Below are 17,722 nucleotides of genomic sequence, written 5' to 3' on the forward strand. Positions count from 1 at the left end.
CCAAATGGTAGGACGATCTTGTAAATCGATCGTAAAAGATGTATACTGTTTCTCGCACAGTTTCGATCGTGAAACATCGACGATGTTTGAATAGTCGAGAAATGTTTGCCATTTCGAATTGAATAATCTTTCTGTGAAATTTGTTTGTTATCGAAATTATAAACACGAAGAAAATAACTCTTTGTTGTTCCTTTCTAAAAATAAAAGTTTTTACAATCGTGACGACATCGTATAGCAATTATATCTTCAATAGAAAATTATCATTTCAACAAAAAAGAAAGAAAAAAAAAAAAAAAGAAAAAACAAATCATCCTTGTTATACCTGTCATTTTAATGTTAAAAAAAAAATATATATATATGTACATGTGTTATAGATATTTGAATATATATATGTGTATGTATGTGTGTGTGTTTTATATATATATATATATATATATATATATATATATATATATATATATATATATATATACATATATATTTCTTTTTTGTAAAGACTAACTAATAATCATTTTCTCATTCCTATACATACATACGTACACACACACGTTTATAAAGATAGATCTTGGAAAACATCGAGGTCCATTCAATTGCGATAAATTCTTCGTCTTTCGGTGCGAAATCTCAACGTCAAAAACGAAGAAATGGTAGCTCGACATGCGATTTCCCCTAGCATCGTCGAAATCATCCGTTCGTTCATTTTTCGAACTAGTGTTCTTTAACTACACACACCTACACACACTCCCACACAAACGCAAACATCCACTCGCTCACATAAACACACACAACGCGATCAGGATGAAACGAGAAGACCACAAAAATGTCATTCCAATAGAAAAGAAAATTTATCGAAGTTCGAACGTACGAGTATTACAAACCCGATGATATAAAAATAATGATATATCTTAAAAAGGATAATCTAATTCCTTTCGATAAATTTTCAAGAGAAAAAGACAGCGAAAAAAAAGAAAGAAGAAGAGGAACGAGAAAAACAAGACGAAGAAGAAGAACGAGAAGAAGAAGAAGAAGAACGAGAAGAAGAAGAAGAAAAAAAAATTAAATCAAAAAGGTTAGCACTTTGAAGAAGTTAGCACTTTGTGGCTCGAAAAGACACTCTAAATGTTGAATTTTTAAGAATCATACTATATACGAGGAAGATAAACCTATTTTAGCGGGCGGACAGATGTTCCCGGGGAAAAGATCGATCGATGACTCAGGAAAAATTCTCTGTTAGTAGATGGATGATATAAATTCTTATATTTATATATGACACGTCAAACGTTTTCAAAGAATATAAATATGTGCAAGAGGAGATTCATTCTTCTTGACGAACAAAAGGACAATAACATATAACTGAAATAAAAGGAAGATAGTAAATACTAAACTACGATATGAAAATTAATAACAATGTATATATCCCATGTACATATATACATATGTGTATGTGTGTGTGTGTGTGTGTGTGTGCATAATCTCGAGAAAGGAAAGATCTTCGTAGCAACCAATCACAAGAGTCGGGTGTTTTTGAGTATTAAGAGAAAAAAAAAGAAGACAAATTATTATTAATTTTATACAAGTATTATAATACCATCATCATTCTATATTACTCCATTTTATAAATAAATAAATAAATATATATATACATATTTATATATGTATGTATGTCGCAAAAGATTACTTAATATAATAACACATGATATCCTCAGTGACCATTTTTTTTTCTCTTTTACCTGCACTCTAGTTACATTACGTGACATTATGTACCTTTATATTATTACGTTACGATGTGTTACGATTCAATGTTTGACGTCTCCTTGGAAATAATAGTGGAGAGGAAAGGGAAGGGGTGAAGAGAGGAAAGGAAACGAGGGAAGAGGAAAAGAGGGGAAAGGTAAGGGGAGAGGAGAGGGTCTCTTTGGTAAGAGTCTCGACCACGCAAACGAGTCGACTCAATTGCAAAATAACTCCACGTTGGGAGAGTACTATTTGAAGTTAGAGAGACGTATACACGCCATATCTATTGGTTGTTTTAAACTCACAGATAACGTGTCTCAATGGTTCTCGAATAATGATGAAGAATAATATTGTAAGCGCAAAGTGTAATATACCAACGAACGATATGAAATTGAAAATAATTTTAAAGAAAATAAACGTATATACATATGTAGATATATATATATATATATATATATATATATATATATATATATATAGTACGTGGTACGTATACGATGGTAAAAATTGATTGACAGCCAATGATGCTATCGAACAACGCCTACAACGACATATTTTTGATATCGAATTTCACGAATATATTTTCGATCGTTCAAAATTTGAAAAAAAACTTCAAAACGAATAAAATTTCTCTTTAATGGGGGTTGTTTCGTTAAACGTGAAGTGAAAAACGTGAGGTAAAAAACAGCGAGAGCTTTAGAGGACAATGCCGTTTCGTATACATATTGCCAATTAAAAGGTTCAATTAACAGAAATTATTAACTGGTTTTCGACGATCACCTCGAAACATTTCGACGATAATGACATTTCTCATTTTTCTCAACTCAAACGTGTAAGAACTTTTCATAAATATCATATATACAATAAAAAAAAAAATAAAAACATAAAGGAATAGAATAAAATGAAATGAAAGATAATGAAAAAGGAAAGAAATTAAATAAAAGTATGAAAAAATGAAAAAGAGTATGTATCATTGTTTTAAAGCTTTGAATTTATTGATTAGTAGTCAGTGGATGATAATAAAATACTATCTCGTACATTTTTGATCGGATAATTAAATTGAAAAGATAATTAATAATGGCAGAGTACGGCAAAGTGCGTTTCATTATTTCATACTTTCGACGAAGGAAAGAGTAATAGTCGGGAAATAAAATTTACCCTAGAAAAGTTGTATGTATTCTTCTTTTCTTTTTTTTTCTTCTTTTTTTCCTTTTTCTTTTTCAAAGAATTTTTAAGGTCGATTGAAATATATAACTGACTAACGAAACTCTATAGCATAACAATATTAAATAATCGAAGTAATTAACAAAACAGAAAATAGAATAGCCGAACAAAAAATACATAGAGAAAAAGAAAAAAAATATAAAAAATACATAAAGAAAGAAAAAAATATAAAAAGCAGAAAAAATATAAGAAAAAAAAAATTAGATATTAAAAAATATGTATTTTCATTTTAATCAGGTAAAGAACGAAGCCACAACATGTTGAAATAATTTTACGTTTGATATTAAACAAAAAATAAATCTCGACGAATTTAAATACTATTTTGTAAAAGGATCTTACGTGTTATCTTGCGTAAATATAATATATATATAAATATAATATCGAGGAAATAGATCAGAAAGCTTTTTGAATAGGATGAAGAATAATCGAGTTACGTATGATAAACTTACGTATACGTATCGATCGGACATAGTCACGTTTACTAATTATCAGAATTAACACGTGCAACGCGTGGTAGCTGAGGTATAGGCAGGAAAGAGCACATTAACTGATCAAAGACGAATTTGCTTTCGACGTTGACATTCCCTCAAACTACAAGACACATAGTCAACTTTTGCAAAGACAAATCGACAGCTTGATCAATTTTGGTAGACCACAAAGGACACAACGACGATGAAAAAGAGAGCATGCTTGTGTTTATATGATATGGAATACGTTGACAAGGGTGTGGCCAATTCACGATACGTTTTAAAGAGAAATTACATATAAAATGAAAAACAAAACAAAAAGAAAAAAAAAGAAAAAAAAAAAAAGAAAAAAAGAAAAAGAAAGGAAAAAGGAAAAAGAAAAATAATATAAAATTCATAACTCGTATAAATGCATCGAGTTCACCGAGAAATTCTTTCTATGGCATCGCCCTAATAATAATTCTTTTAAATGCATCATCGATTTTTCTCTCTTTGATCTGAGAAAAAGTTCGATCGATTACGATCGATATCTAATTTGCCGATATAAACGAAAAAACAGTTCGAAGTTTAACTCTCTTAATAAAAAAATTAATTTCATTGAGGAGTTTTCTATGAAAATTTAATAGATTATTATTTTTCTCGAAAATTTCCTGAGAAACTTTATCCGTTACTTAGTTTTTAGATTTACTTTTGTTAATCCGAGATAAACGGACAGTTAGAATCCAAGTTAGATATATGTTATTTCATACCGTTGTATTTCGAGAAACCTTGAAATACGATGTTTCTGCTAACTATTGTTAACATCACTTTGACCACTACTATCAGTATGGTCACGAAATCTGTTGAGTTTGGTTATATAAACTTTCGACGGGATCCATCAAGGCAATTAACCGTTATTTCGATGATAATGCGATTGAAATTAATTTCATTTATTATTTTCTCGTACAGTAAAGAATTTATGAAATCGTTTGACGGAGACAGAGAGAGAGAGAGAGAGAGAGAGAGAGAGAGAGAGAGAGAGACTACGTTTTACTTCGTATACTTTGATAAAAAGAAAACAGAAAGCTACTTGCAATCCTTTATAAAAGAATTTTCCTTATTTTCTAAGCGTACTTCATCGACGACAGCATAAGAAAATACGACTTAAATACTCTACAGATTCTAAGATTATTTTTTACACGAATCGTATAGAAATTGTTTTCATTTTGAAAAAAAAAAAAAAAAAAAAGAAGAAAAAAAAAAGAGTAAGAAGGTGTAGATTCCATAACGTGGTAGAATGATATATATATATATACACATCACTCATATATATATATATATATATAAGCAACTTTTCTAGCATCCTGGCTTGAAGAAAAACCAAGATCAAAATATTTTTCCATCAGTTCCAAACGTCCGTGTAAAAGAAAACAAGAAATTGATTCTTTTTTATTTTTATCTCATTTTTCTTTTTACCTTTACGATTCGCCATCCTTTTTTCTCTTTTCTTATCTTTTTCTAGCTTATTCTCGATATATAATATTCCTTCTTCTTCTTCTTCTTCTACTTCCTCTTCTTCTTCTTTTTCTTCTTCCTCTTCTTCTTCTTCTCTTTTCACCAAATATCCTTGAAAGCAATATGAAAAGCCTCGTTCGATCTTTGTATTTTATTTTTTTCTTCTTTTTTTCTTTTCGAAAATTCTTCGACGTCTTTTGTTGTCGATGATAGATGAAAAGAATACAGAAGAAAAAAAAAGAGATGAAATGTGATAAGAGAAGGAAAAAACTTTTATCTAGAAGCCAATTCTCGCGCCAAAAAAAATACACTCGCGTGACTTGCTATCAAATTTCAATATGGCGTCGCGATTTTCTAAGAACAACCAAAAGTCAGGCCAATCATACGACCAATGCGTATTACTCAATTCGACTTTTGTATTGTCGAAATAAACGAAAAATATTTTCAGTTGTTTGTAAGCAAATGTTTATTTTGAAAACAGCGAACACGATTTTCTTCTTTTTTTTTTTCTTCTTCTTTTCGCTCTCTCTCTCTCTCTCTCTCCCTCGTTGTCTCGAACGTTCAAAAATAAAGCTTGAACTTTGAAAGTTGCATTTTCTTGGAAAAATCTATTATCCCACGTTTTTCTTTCACGAGCCACGCGAAAACCACGTGCTCTGTTTCCCACTCTTCTTGTCAACAACGAAAATACATTTTCTTTTTTATTTTTTTTTTTCTTATTTCAACGTCTGAATCATATATCTACGGCGTATATATGTATATATATGTGTGTATATATATATATATATATATATATATATATATATATGCATATACATACACTCACATGCATACATATGCAAATTTGTATGCAATTTGAGGTTACGAAAACGTAATAACAATGAGTTATTTTCCCTATGAAAGTAGAATTTTTCCTTCGAATAAGAACAAGAGAATTCCCAATAAAATTTTGGCGCGCGCGTTTTAAGATCAACGGACACCTAACCTGCGAAGATCATCAATTTTTTTCGGGGCATTTTCGAATGTTTCGGATAATACACACTCACTATATTAAACGAAATAAATTTAGTTTTTCATCACAAGAAATATTCTTCATATTCGTTTCTTCGTAATATCACTGTAATTCTTTTTCTATGGTCGATCGTTTCTCGTCGGTCGCGTATACTTCTCAATTCATATATCACTTAACTAGGTGATCATAAAAAGAAGGCGCCAAAAATCGATTCGAAAAATCGAAGATAACGAGAAAGAGGAAGAGGATTCACGTTGCTTCACCTTTACCTTGATTGCTATTGGATTGATTCGATTTTCAATGAAATAATGGATTTCACTGTATTGCGTTTGCCTCTTTGGACGGCTATATAAACAAGTAGAAAAGCGTTAACGTTGAAACCTGCTAAAGTACCGTACATGCATTTACCAATTCTCTCGATGTTCGCTTTCGCACATACGCGGAACACGCGATTCTCGATCCACGCCGGAAAAGCTGTACGGTACGAAACAATTCAATTTACGAAACGAATACACATGTTCTCTCTCAAAGGAAAACGAGAGAATGAAAAGTTCAAACGAAGTGATCACTTCGAATCCGTACGATCGGTCAGTCCGTAATCACGCGCGACTCTTGACAAAGCGCCCTGCCGAAGCGCGAGTAACAACAAAAGACGAGCGAGACGAATCACGAGGGGTGGCGTCCCTCTCGACGATCGACGCGTCACCTAACGACTAACCCACCGAACTATGTGATCCTGCGAATCTTCGAAAAGGAGATAATAAGACATTTCTTATCATGCAAAAAAATAATACAGGCATCCACTTTACCGACAATTGGCGAATTTACCGAAATAAAAATATAATTTTAATCGGTTTACAAATTTGTTTTTCTTTTTCTTTTTTATTTTTGTTTATAAATTACTCATATAATCGAAATCTCGTTAAGAATCTATGTATATACCCTTTAATTTCTTGCGAAAATATAGAAAAATAATATTCCCCCTATCTTAAGGTGGATTGTCTTTTGATCGTAACGTAATGATGAAGATTAAGAATAGAATGTACTCTATCATGGGAATGACTATTCTTAGGATGTTTTTCTACTACGAGAGGGAGAATCTCTTAAAAAGAGAAGGAAAATGTGGTTATTAATAAACGTCTTATCGTAAATATTGCGAGACGGATATTAATATAAATAACTTGATAATAATTATCGAATAAAAATATGTTATTTTCCGTTATCAATGAATACGCCTTAACAAATGTCGATAATTCAGAGTTACAAACGTCGAGTATCCTAGAAATTGATAATACGTGAAATTACCTTTGTATCTTCGGCTGCTAAAATCTACGTCGATAAAATGAAAAAAGAAATGGAAATCGATAATAATGTTTATATTTTTTTCGTTTTAATATTCTACTTATATAAATATTATATTAAAAAAAAAAAAAAAAAAAAAACGAAACAAAACAAAAAGAAAAATTAAAGAAATAAAAATTTAGCTCGAAAATTCATCTAGAGAAGAAAGATTTACTTTTGAAATTTTATTCTTGGAATGAATTTACGAAAAAAGAAAAAGAAAAAAAAATATAAAATTACAACTATAAACAAATAAAACAAACATCTAGAAAATAAGATTCACTCATGAAACTTTACTTTCGGAATGAATTTATAAAAAAAAAGGAAAAAAAGGGGGAAAAAATAAAAAAAAAAATAAAAGAAAAATAAAATAGAAAGAAACAAAGACTGTTCTCTTAATGAAGTCTCTACGACAAACAGTTAATAACATTTTTCCATAGCCAAATTAAAGTTTCATATTTTCTTGACATTACTCTAATAAGTACATTCATATGCATAACATTAAACGTGAAAACTTAGGCGAAAGTCAAAACGTTGAATTTCTATAGAACTAAAGCTTAAACAACGTCTGTTTCCAAACTATGCGGAAAAAGTCCTCTTCGCTTACAAATTAAACGAAAAGGTCGACTTCGTTAAATCACTTCGCTTCTCGAAACTCGGCCGAGCATCAATGAATCCGATCCTCGTTATTTCATTTTCTCCTTTTTGATTGTTATCGAATTGCTAGTAGGATTATCATCGTACGTAAACCGTGTAACTCGTATAACCAATATCGAAAATAGAGCTTGCAACAAATATTTTTCCGGTCATGTAGAAAGCTTCGGATAATTATCGTTATTAATTAGATATTTATTCGAGATACGATAACGAGCTCATGGCTAATCAGGATAATTTGAAAATTTTTGCTCGAGATTAAAAATTATCGGGGATCGGCGGTCAGGGAAAGGGGGGATGGAGAGAGGGATGTAGGCAAAGAGATAAAAGAGAAAATAAATAAATAAAGGACGATAATAAAACAAAAAAATAAAAAAATAAAAAAAAAACTCACCTAATCGCTGGCCATTCTCCATCGGTCGTAGTCGTCGGTGCGGATGTACTTTTATTTGGTAAACTCAAGCGCGGCCCAATTCGAAGCGTCATAGGCCGTCGCCTTCGCAATGTATAATCTGAAAATATCGAATCGAAACGACGTTACAGTTTATTTACCGCTTTTTAAATTTAACTTTATCCGATAGACTTGATATCGTTAAATAGAAAAGGGTTTAAATGTTTTTACTTTTTATATCGTCAACGTCCATCTTCGTTCGTAGATCGAAGATCGAACGGTACGTTTAAAGAACTTTAAACGAAATATTAAAAAAAAAAAAAATCTTACATTGAGGAGAAAATCGCAAAGATCTCGTAGGGAAAAAAAGAAAAAAATAATGTAAAAGAAAAAATCCAAATTCCGACATAGTCCTTTTCAAAGGATTTCTTTTGTAAGCATCAACGTGTCTTGCTTAAACCTTTCCATGCTTTCGTTCTCCTCCCATTTCAAAAAATTTTACATGGACAGACCTTTTGCTAATGTATAAGAGTTAATTTAATTAAATTGTTCTTGGTATAAAGAACAAAAGAACTTCGTTGAAACGTCAACGAAGATTCTTAAAATTGCAAACCTTTGAAAAGCTAAACGTTATATTGAAAAGTAGTCGATTTTGTATTAAGAAATAACTTTGTAATTGCTACTTGCTTAATTAACGAGTTTCTCCGAAAGAATACACGATCTTTACTACCACGTACCCATTTACAATCGTTGTACGATTATAAATCTAACAGTAACAAGAAAGTTACTTTCTTATTTTAACACGTTGTTTGTACGTGCGAAAAAAAAGAAAAGAAAAGGAAAGAAAAAAGAAAAAGGAAAAGGGAAAAAAAGAACGAGAATGTTATAATTAAAATAAAATCGAACGCTTTCGAAGTTAAAGAGGCATAAGAAGAAGGTCAATACGTACGTACATATATCGTACTTGATTATGGTCGTTCATTTTAAGAAAACGAGAGCATTAAGAAATAATATTCTTCCAAATAGATCTTCTCAAAGAAAAGGACCACCGTTTTAAATCCAGAACTTAGATTTGTGGAAATGGAAAACGAGAGATGCAACATTATCGGAAAAATCTTACCGTTCGTGCAACAGAGAGAGTTGCGTCCTTGAAAGACATGGGGTGACAAATATTGAGGATGAGGATGCGTAGGAGTCGCCGGGGTAGTCCTGCTAGGAGCCGGCGACGCCATCCAGGGTGGTGCAACATCCCTTATCGCATTTTCCTCCGTCACAGAGACGGGTATCTCGTTGGTCACCCGCACCTCTATTCCAACTGTCTGTAAAACGACGTGAAATAAAAATGACCTTCTAATTCGATCATCCGATAATCTTTTGATCGATTAATAATAAGGTCATTCAAAGACTTCCTTAAAGCTTCTCTTTGACAAATATTTCATATATACATATACGTATACATATACATATACAAACATTATTAAAGAAATCGTTGCCACGTGAGGGTAAGAAAGAATCTACTTGGGGGAAAAAAGCTTTGTGATCCTTTATTGATACCGTGATTCTTCGTTCGACCGGGAAAATCATTGACGAAAAAGGGGGAGAAAAAAAAAAAGAAAAAAGAAAAAAAAGTCAAGAGCAAATTTGATCAAGCGTAATCCCAACTTTGTAGTCCGATAATATAAAAAAAAAAAAAGTCGAAACCGATTGCCTGTCCGACAGGATGATAGACTACTTCTTGATGGTAACGTGAAAATAAAGCACTTTTATACAGGGACAAATAGGATGTTCTCTACTTGATGGACGATTAACGCTCGCCTTTTGACGACCAATTTTCTATCCACTTTAGAAACGAAAATCAGATATTTTATTTTCCGGTATTTTCCATGGTATTTCTTTTTTAATAAGTATCGGTCGGTCTACTCTTATTCTTCGACCGTGCGCAACCTGTTGACTCCTCTATACCTTTCCACGATGAACGAAGCAACAACTGATACTTTGAATTTAACAGCATTAACGTTTAATTACATCACGATCGATTTTGTAATTATAAAGAGAGATGGGCTTACTCATCGTTTAAGCAGTAAAATAGAATTCTTATGGAAAATACGAAGCCACCGTATTTTCCATTAGCTCAAACGTTACGTTGCGATGGAAACATATATTTAAAAGGAATTAATGTTGCCGCATTCCACAAAAGATATCGCGTATTAAAACGATGTCTAAAATTGTTGCCGCACATAAATTAATAAATTAAAAATCGCAGATGGCATATATACATGTATATACACACATACACACATACACACACGCGCGCGCGCGCGTATATCTATACGTATATAACTTGATCATTCGACGAAAACTGAACGCTAAAATATTGGATTTTATCTATGAAGCTTGTTTTTCCAATAGTGTACATATATATATATATATATATATATATATATATATATATATAATTTTTTTTATACGCATTTTTGCATTCTATAGAAATCGTATTGATTTAAATTGAACGAGAGAATTGAAAAAGCAACCAGCCATGCTTTTCTTTCAACGTATGCGTCCGTCCATCCACTCTTGCATCTATACTTACACACAATTCGTTATCTGCACGTTCGTATACATACTCTCGTCATTTGTTTTAAAGCATTCAAAACTCATCAATACTTTTTTCTTTTTTTACCGCAGACTTTTAAATCGTCGACCACGTAACCTCGAAGGACACTCGTAACGGCGATAAGTATGACAGCTATGTTTCTTTTTTTTTCTTTTTTTTTTATTTTATTTTATTTTTTTTCATTTTTTATTTTTTATTTTATTTTTACAAACGAAAGAAAAAGCAATATTCTAATCGAGTTAAGCTTGTATCCAACGTGAGTTTTCGTGACTTCTTCTCTCCCGTTAAATGTTACAATACTTCTCCATTTCGGAAGAGTTCGATTAATCGGGAAGGAGAAAAGAAGAAAAGAAAAATAAAAGGAAAAAGTAAATAAATAAATAAAAATAAATTTTCCACGTGATCCGAAATTTCAAAGAGGTGATTATCGGAAGGCACAGTACAAATGCAAATACTACTCTTCTTTTCGAGCAAATAAAAGCGACACCATGACCGAACACCTTCCTATATCTATATCTTTCTTTCTCTCTCTCTCTCTCTCTCTCTCTCTCTCTCTCTCTCTCTCTCTCTCTCTCTCTCTCTCATACACACACACACATACACTCTCTCTCACTCACTCACTCACTCATTCACTCTATCCGCCTCTCTTTCTCCACAATGCATCCCGGTAAATATTTATTCAGGATGTAGAGCCGTTCTATTGGTCTATGTCGAGTATACACCTTAATTGCATATCGATCGACGCTTTTCCACCGGCTTAACCATCTTCTACTCTCTCCGTGGGACTTTAGGATTTTGAAGGAAGAGAAAAGGATACTAATAATAACCGTTGTTCTTGCTTAACGTGTTTATCGAGTCAAGTATATACGTACGCGCGTACGTACATACGTATATATACGTGCGTGCGTGCGTGCGTGTGTGTGTGTGTGTGTGTAAATTCCTAGGGGATATACATATAAATTACTAGGGGAAAAAATTATGAACTTCATTGAATCTTGCAATCACATTTTTGCTTAAACTTTAACGCTGATATGGAAGCAAATCGGACACTCGTTATATTATAAGGAAGTAAATAAATAAGAGAAAATAAAGAAAGAGAAAGAAAGAAAGAGAGAGAGAGAGAGAAATTAAATGGTTAGACTAGGAAGATCAACGAAACGCTTTGCATATTTTATTCTAAGTCGTTCCAAGCTAATGAATCCCGTTTAATCCGCACTCTTTCGTTTTCCCCTATCAAGAAGCTCCGCAGGTTATTATCCGAAAATTAGGCAAGGTAGGGTGTTTAATCAGACGAGAGTAACATGGAGAACCTTCGCCATTCTTCCTCCCCGTGCTATCGTTGATTTGTGAAGAGAAAAAAGAAAAAAAAAGAAAGAAAAGATGGGAGATCAAGAAAAAAGTGGGAAAGAATAAGAAGAAGAAGAAGAAGAAGAAAAGGATAAAGAAAGGGAGGGAGTAAGGAAAAAAATAGGAAAAAAGAGAAAAAGGAAGAAAAAAGAATAAAGGGATGCATGCCACCCTATCCCCGAAAAAAATTCTTAAAGAACGAAAAATTATTTATTCCATGCTCGTATCCCTTTCTCACTTATTCTTCTGCTTCCTCTTCCTTATATTTTTTCTTTTCTTTTTACGCCTCTTCTTTTCCCTTTTTCCTTTTCGTTAACATCCCTTTTTTTCTCTCCCGCAAGCTCAATTCCACTTTAGCATACTGTATCAACTTTTACTCATGAAAAAAAAAAAAAAGAAACCGTTAAGTGTCGAGGGGTTGACTGGTTACTTGTCGACATTCTGTTTCTTCCCAACAAAAAAAATTGTTTCGATCAATTTCTAATATCAATATGAACAAGAGTTACCAGCGTACTTAAAAAAAATTCTAATAATTTTTTCATTAAATGAGAAAAAGATTTTAGCTACACTGTTGGTATTTATTGCTACCGATAAACAAAAACAATATCGCTCGTACGAAAAAACTGGATTTTATTAAATCGCTTTCTGCCGCTTTCTCTCTTTCTCTCTTTCTCTCTCTCTCTCTTTCTCTCTTTCTCTCTATCTCTCTCTCTCTCTCTCTTCCTTTTTTTATTTTCCCCTACCGTCAATTATCGAGGAGCATCGTTGGTGAGTACATAAAAAGAGTACGTTGGTATCATTGTACCAATAAAGAAATCGACTGTCAGATAAGGAAAACGTATTTTTTAGGCGGCAGATAACGAACTATATGCTGTTAACCCTTCAACTGGCGTCCTGTGAAAAAAAAAGAAAAAGAATAAAAAAATGATCTCTCTTTTTCTCTCTTTTTCTCTTCGATCTTACTCCAAAAAACCCAATAATTCCTCTTCTATTAATTTTCTTTTTTATTATTTATTTGTATTTTTATTTTCTTTTTTACTTCTTTTTTCCAAAGATATCTAAGAACGAAAGATTTCAACTAATCTTTTGCCATTGACATCGGTTGGATTTTCAAACTGGAGATAAAGACTGTAATAAATTTTCTATCTCAAAAAATTCCTATAAAAATATACATCTGTGCAATATTATGTACACTTACAACAAAATTACTCGAAAAAAATGAGATTTATAGACGTTACGTAATAAAAAAAACTTACCGCAAAAATCAGTCATTTCTTTTCATGCTTGGAAACGATAAATAATTCGTGAGAAATAACGAATGAAGAAAGAAGAATTATTCGCGGGTTTAATCGGCCACGTGATAGAGAGAGAGGAACTTAATTACATTACACAAACGCGGATAAGATTGACGTGTAAACATCGAAGCTGATAAAAAGTTAGAAGAGCACACTCAGGATTACATGAAAGATTAAAGGTACCAAGTAATGTATCCATAGAAATCTTTTTTAAATTAAGGACATATAATGCATAAATGCATCTGGTTTATTCATATCTTTTTCTCATATCTCTCTCTCTCTCTCTCTTTCTCTCTCTCTCTCTCTCTCTCGCGTTCTCTCCTTCAGTCTTGTCGAAAAATCGATAAACTAATAACGCAAGCTATGCATGTATTATCATCTGGATGATTAACAAAAGGTCAACTCCCAATTATAAAATACTCTTAGCTTCTCCTATGGGAATTCGATGGACTCTTTACAATTTAAAAAAGATAGAAGGATTTGGTAACGGGTATATAAAGGTATGCGTTATGCAACTTCATATATAACATAAAATAATTACCTTATATTTGATGACACGAAATCACTCTCTCGTTTGTCAAATTCTCTTATTTGTTATAAAATAAAATTCATCTTAGATACATGACATTCTTTATCTATCGATTCATTTCAAACTAGATTGAAAAGTTTCTTCCTAAGTTTCGGAACTTCTCAAAATCCGGCTCGGATTTCTTTATGGATAATCATATTATCGTTTCGAAAGGCTAGACCTTTGTGCGTAAGTCGAGAAGAAAGTTTGGGAGTGATATTAGAATCCAACTTGGCCGGTTCGTTACTTTCAAAAGTAAGTATCGGCATGTCTGTACAATGTTCAGAATGAAATATTAACTTTGCGGTAAGATTCGTTTCTCGAATGGAAAGTAAAAAAAAAAAGAAAGAAAGAAAGAAAAGAAAAGTCGAAGATTCTCAGTGTTCTTGAAATTTTAATTGTTGAGAGCACACGAACACACGTGTATATATACTTGGATAGCCTTAGGAAACAGCAATACAATTCTTTAAAAATCAATAATGGCAAAAAAGAACATAAATTTTGTTTACTCTCTCTCCTTTTTCTTACTTTTATCTCCAAATGTTTATATATATACATATGTATTTGTTGATGTACTTTTAACAATAAGAAAAATGTTAATGGAATATTCTCCGCAATATGTTACGATGTATTTCGAAATAACCAAAGAAAGCAAATTGAATCGTAACGTATGACAAGATTCAGTATTGTTGGAAATGACGTTGGACAGAACTGAAGATTTCTATACGATGAGAGAAGACTACCACAGCGATAAATGTCAAATAAAATATCTCGGAATTCTGTAACGCATAGTTACATTCTGTATTGTTGCAAATCTATTATATACTATATATGATTATATTTCTCTAATGGAATAACGAGAATTATGCTTGCGTATAATCGCCCAACGGCGATATAGTTACAACATATCACAAACAATCTTCTATCCTTAGACTCGGGAAATTTCCTGAACACATGTAAGATTAAATTAAATGATTTAAATTCGAGTCTTTAACGACAAGTGAGTTATCGATTAGTTTTTCGATTGAATCGAAGAAATTTCAAAGGGAATAATTAAAATTATACACAATAAAACGATTCATCTCTCAAGTTTTTCATTTTTTAGAAAACTTAGAAATAGAAACCGATCGAATATTGAAATATTGTATATAAATGGAGACAAGAGAAACCGTCACATTTAATGGCTTTCCTATTGTAATTTTCTCAAAATGATCCGCTATTCGAGGTAGTGAAAAGGATTTCCCTTAACGACGCTATATAACGATATATAACGATTATTCCAACGATATATTATACGCTAGCTTTCTATGAGAAAATAAATGCATTAATTAGGAATGATTGAGCGCGTTTGAGCCGAGATACTAACCATTTTCATCCTGATCAATTTTACTCCATTTCGCGATTAAACTACAAAATTTGAAGATAAATGAAATTATTAACCAACATATTGCATATAGAAAGGATTGTTCGTAATCGTTTACACACAAGCACGCGTCATTCATTTTATGACGTATGTACATTTTCTTTTTTTTCTTTGTCCTTCCAACTCATAACAAATGCTCAAACTTGAATAGTAATAAATAAATGAATTAAACTTATGAACTTATTTTAAAGAATAACCGTACTTCGTTACGATTAAAATAAGCCATCAGTGAAATTACGGAAGTACACAGGATAAACATGAATTCTAATATGTAACATGCTTTAACGTTCGTTCATAAATATCTTATTGCTTAGTTGCACGTGGCTAAATATGAGGACAAAATATATTCCGAGGGCGTAGAATGGCATATTAGAATGGTGATAAATAAGGAAAAAAAAATAATAATAGTAAAAAATGAAAAGAAAAAAGAATAAAAATAAGAACAAAATAATAAACAGAGCGTAAATACTATGCAAACGAAGGAACAACCGTGCTATGTACTATATAAAGTAAAGGGTAAATGTGAAAACAAAAAGAGCTATCCTGCATAAAGGGAACCCGCATTCGTGCGTGTTCTACAAAAGCATGAGAAAGAAATGGATGTTAAAAGAAAAATGACGAAGAAGGCGAAAAGCCATCAAAGATGTTAGTTTGAGCATACTGAAGAATTCATATTGATTTCAATTATATAATTCTTCATTATCATCTCGTCGATGTTTGACGTCAATTAAAAAAACGAAATTATCACCGTACGGATCTATAAGTATTCGCACAAAGTATTTCTTATATATTCATCTTTTGACTTATTTACGTATCTTTATAAAAATAAAAATAAGAGCGAGCTAAACTAAATTAATAATAAAAATCCTCACGGTATAAAAAATAATACGATCTTATCTTTTCTACGAGGCACCAATGATGCTGAGCAAGTTTCTCTTATATATTGTGTCTTAATTATATCTATAAAGGAAATAAAAGAAATGATTTAAGATACAATTCTTGCAACGCAAGAAGCCAAAATATTGTCCTGGATTACTTATATTTCGAGAAGAAATATTCGGAGGGAAAAAAAAATAAAAAGATCTCGGACAAAAAAATCCAGAGTAATGGTTACGTTTTTGCTCAGAATGCTTTTCGTAGAGTCTATTCCCGTACTATCATTTCTTTTCAAGCGACTAAAGTGTCTCGGTACGAAAACGATGACGAGATAAAAACTACGTGCTATAACTTTCACGAATTTTACGTTAAGGTTATAATCAAAGAACTTTTTTTTCTTCGAATAAGAATTCATGTAGAAGACGCTCAAATTCTTTTTATATGTTGCCTTTTATAAATAAAAACAAAAAAAAAGTAAGAAAAAAAATTGACATCATCGGAACGTATGAAATAGTAGTTTCCTTGTTTGACACGATTTTTGATTTATCACACGTAATATTATACGAAAGTATGTGAAACACACGATAAAACTGCAACCGGAATTCATAAAATCCGAGGGTAGAAAATACCACAGCATACGTAATATGCATATACAGTTAGTCACAGAATTATTAAATAAATTTTTTCAATTTGAACAACTTTTTCTACGCAAAGCTAAATATCCTATAATGTTTTTTCAATAGATATAAGAAATCAATGTTTTATATGAAATTTTATATGGAAAAAAAAAAAAAAAAAATAAAATAAAAATAAAAAAAAATAAAAACAAAAATTTTATTTACCTTGTAGCAGCGATAAAATATACACAAAATGAACCTTTCAATCAATATTTTTTATCAAAAATTTGTACAGAAAAAGAATATACCGATTTAATATACCTATAAATCTGGTTGATTTATATGTATCCTGTAAATACCTTCTAAATCGATCAAATCCTAGCATGAGTAGCAGCAGCACATCGATCTCTTAAATATGTAAAGCATATAACTTAGTCGAAAAAAAAATATTATTCAATCTTGAAAAGTACCCGAGTACTTTTGTAGATGACTGTATCTCCACATTTAAAATGTTTGTTTCATAAGCGTAGTTTTAAAATCATTTTAAACGATTTGATATGTGCTGCGATAGAAAAAGTGGAAAAAAAAATTTCAATAAATATATAGTCTTTAATCTGTACGATTGAATTTTATCTAAAAGAGGTAAATATTTTCTTATAATTATT

General features: G+C 31.4%; 1 protein-coding gene and 1 long non-coding RNA gene across 2 annotated transcripts in view; both read right to left on the reverse strand.

Moving 5' to 3' along the window:
* The window catches only part of LOC124424362 (cAMP-specific 3',5'-cyclic phosphodiesterase), a 335,250-nt gene that overhangs the window by 309,533 nt on the left and 7,995 nt on the right, over positions 1-17,722 (reverse strand). Inside the window, exons 2-3 of the mRNA XM_046963288.1 lie at positions 9,438-9,636; positions 8,321-8,438 (exon numbers count right to left, since the gene is read on the reverse strand). Coding sequence (XP_046819244.1) covers positions 8,321-8,438; positions 9,438-9,636 — 317 coding nt within the window. The remainder of the gene's footprint in view (positions 1-8,320; positions 8,439-9,437; positions 9,637-17,722) is intronic.
* LOC124424365 lies at positions 4,950-6,561 on the reverse strand. The gene is made up of 2 exons (XR_006942291.1): positions 6,201-6,561; positions 4,950-5,030 (listed from the first exon to the last, which is right to left on the reverse strand). It is a non-coding gene; the product is annotated as an uncharacterized LOC124424365 (long non-coding RNA).

The sequence above is a fragment of the Vespa crabro genome, chromosome 5 (genome assembly GCF_910589235.1).
Source record: "Vespa crabro chromosome 5, iyVesCrab1.2, whole genome shotgun sequence".
NCBI lineage: Eukaryota > Metazoa > Arthropoda > Insecta > Hymenoptera > Vespidae > Vespa > Vespa crabro.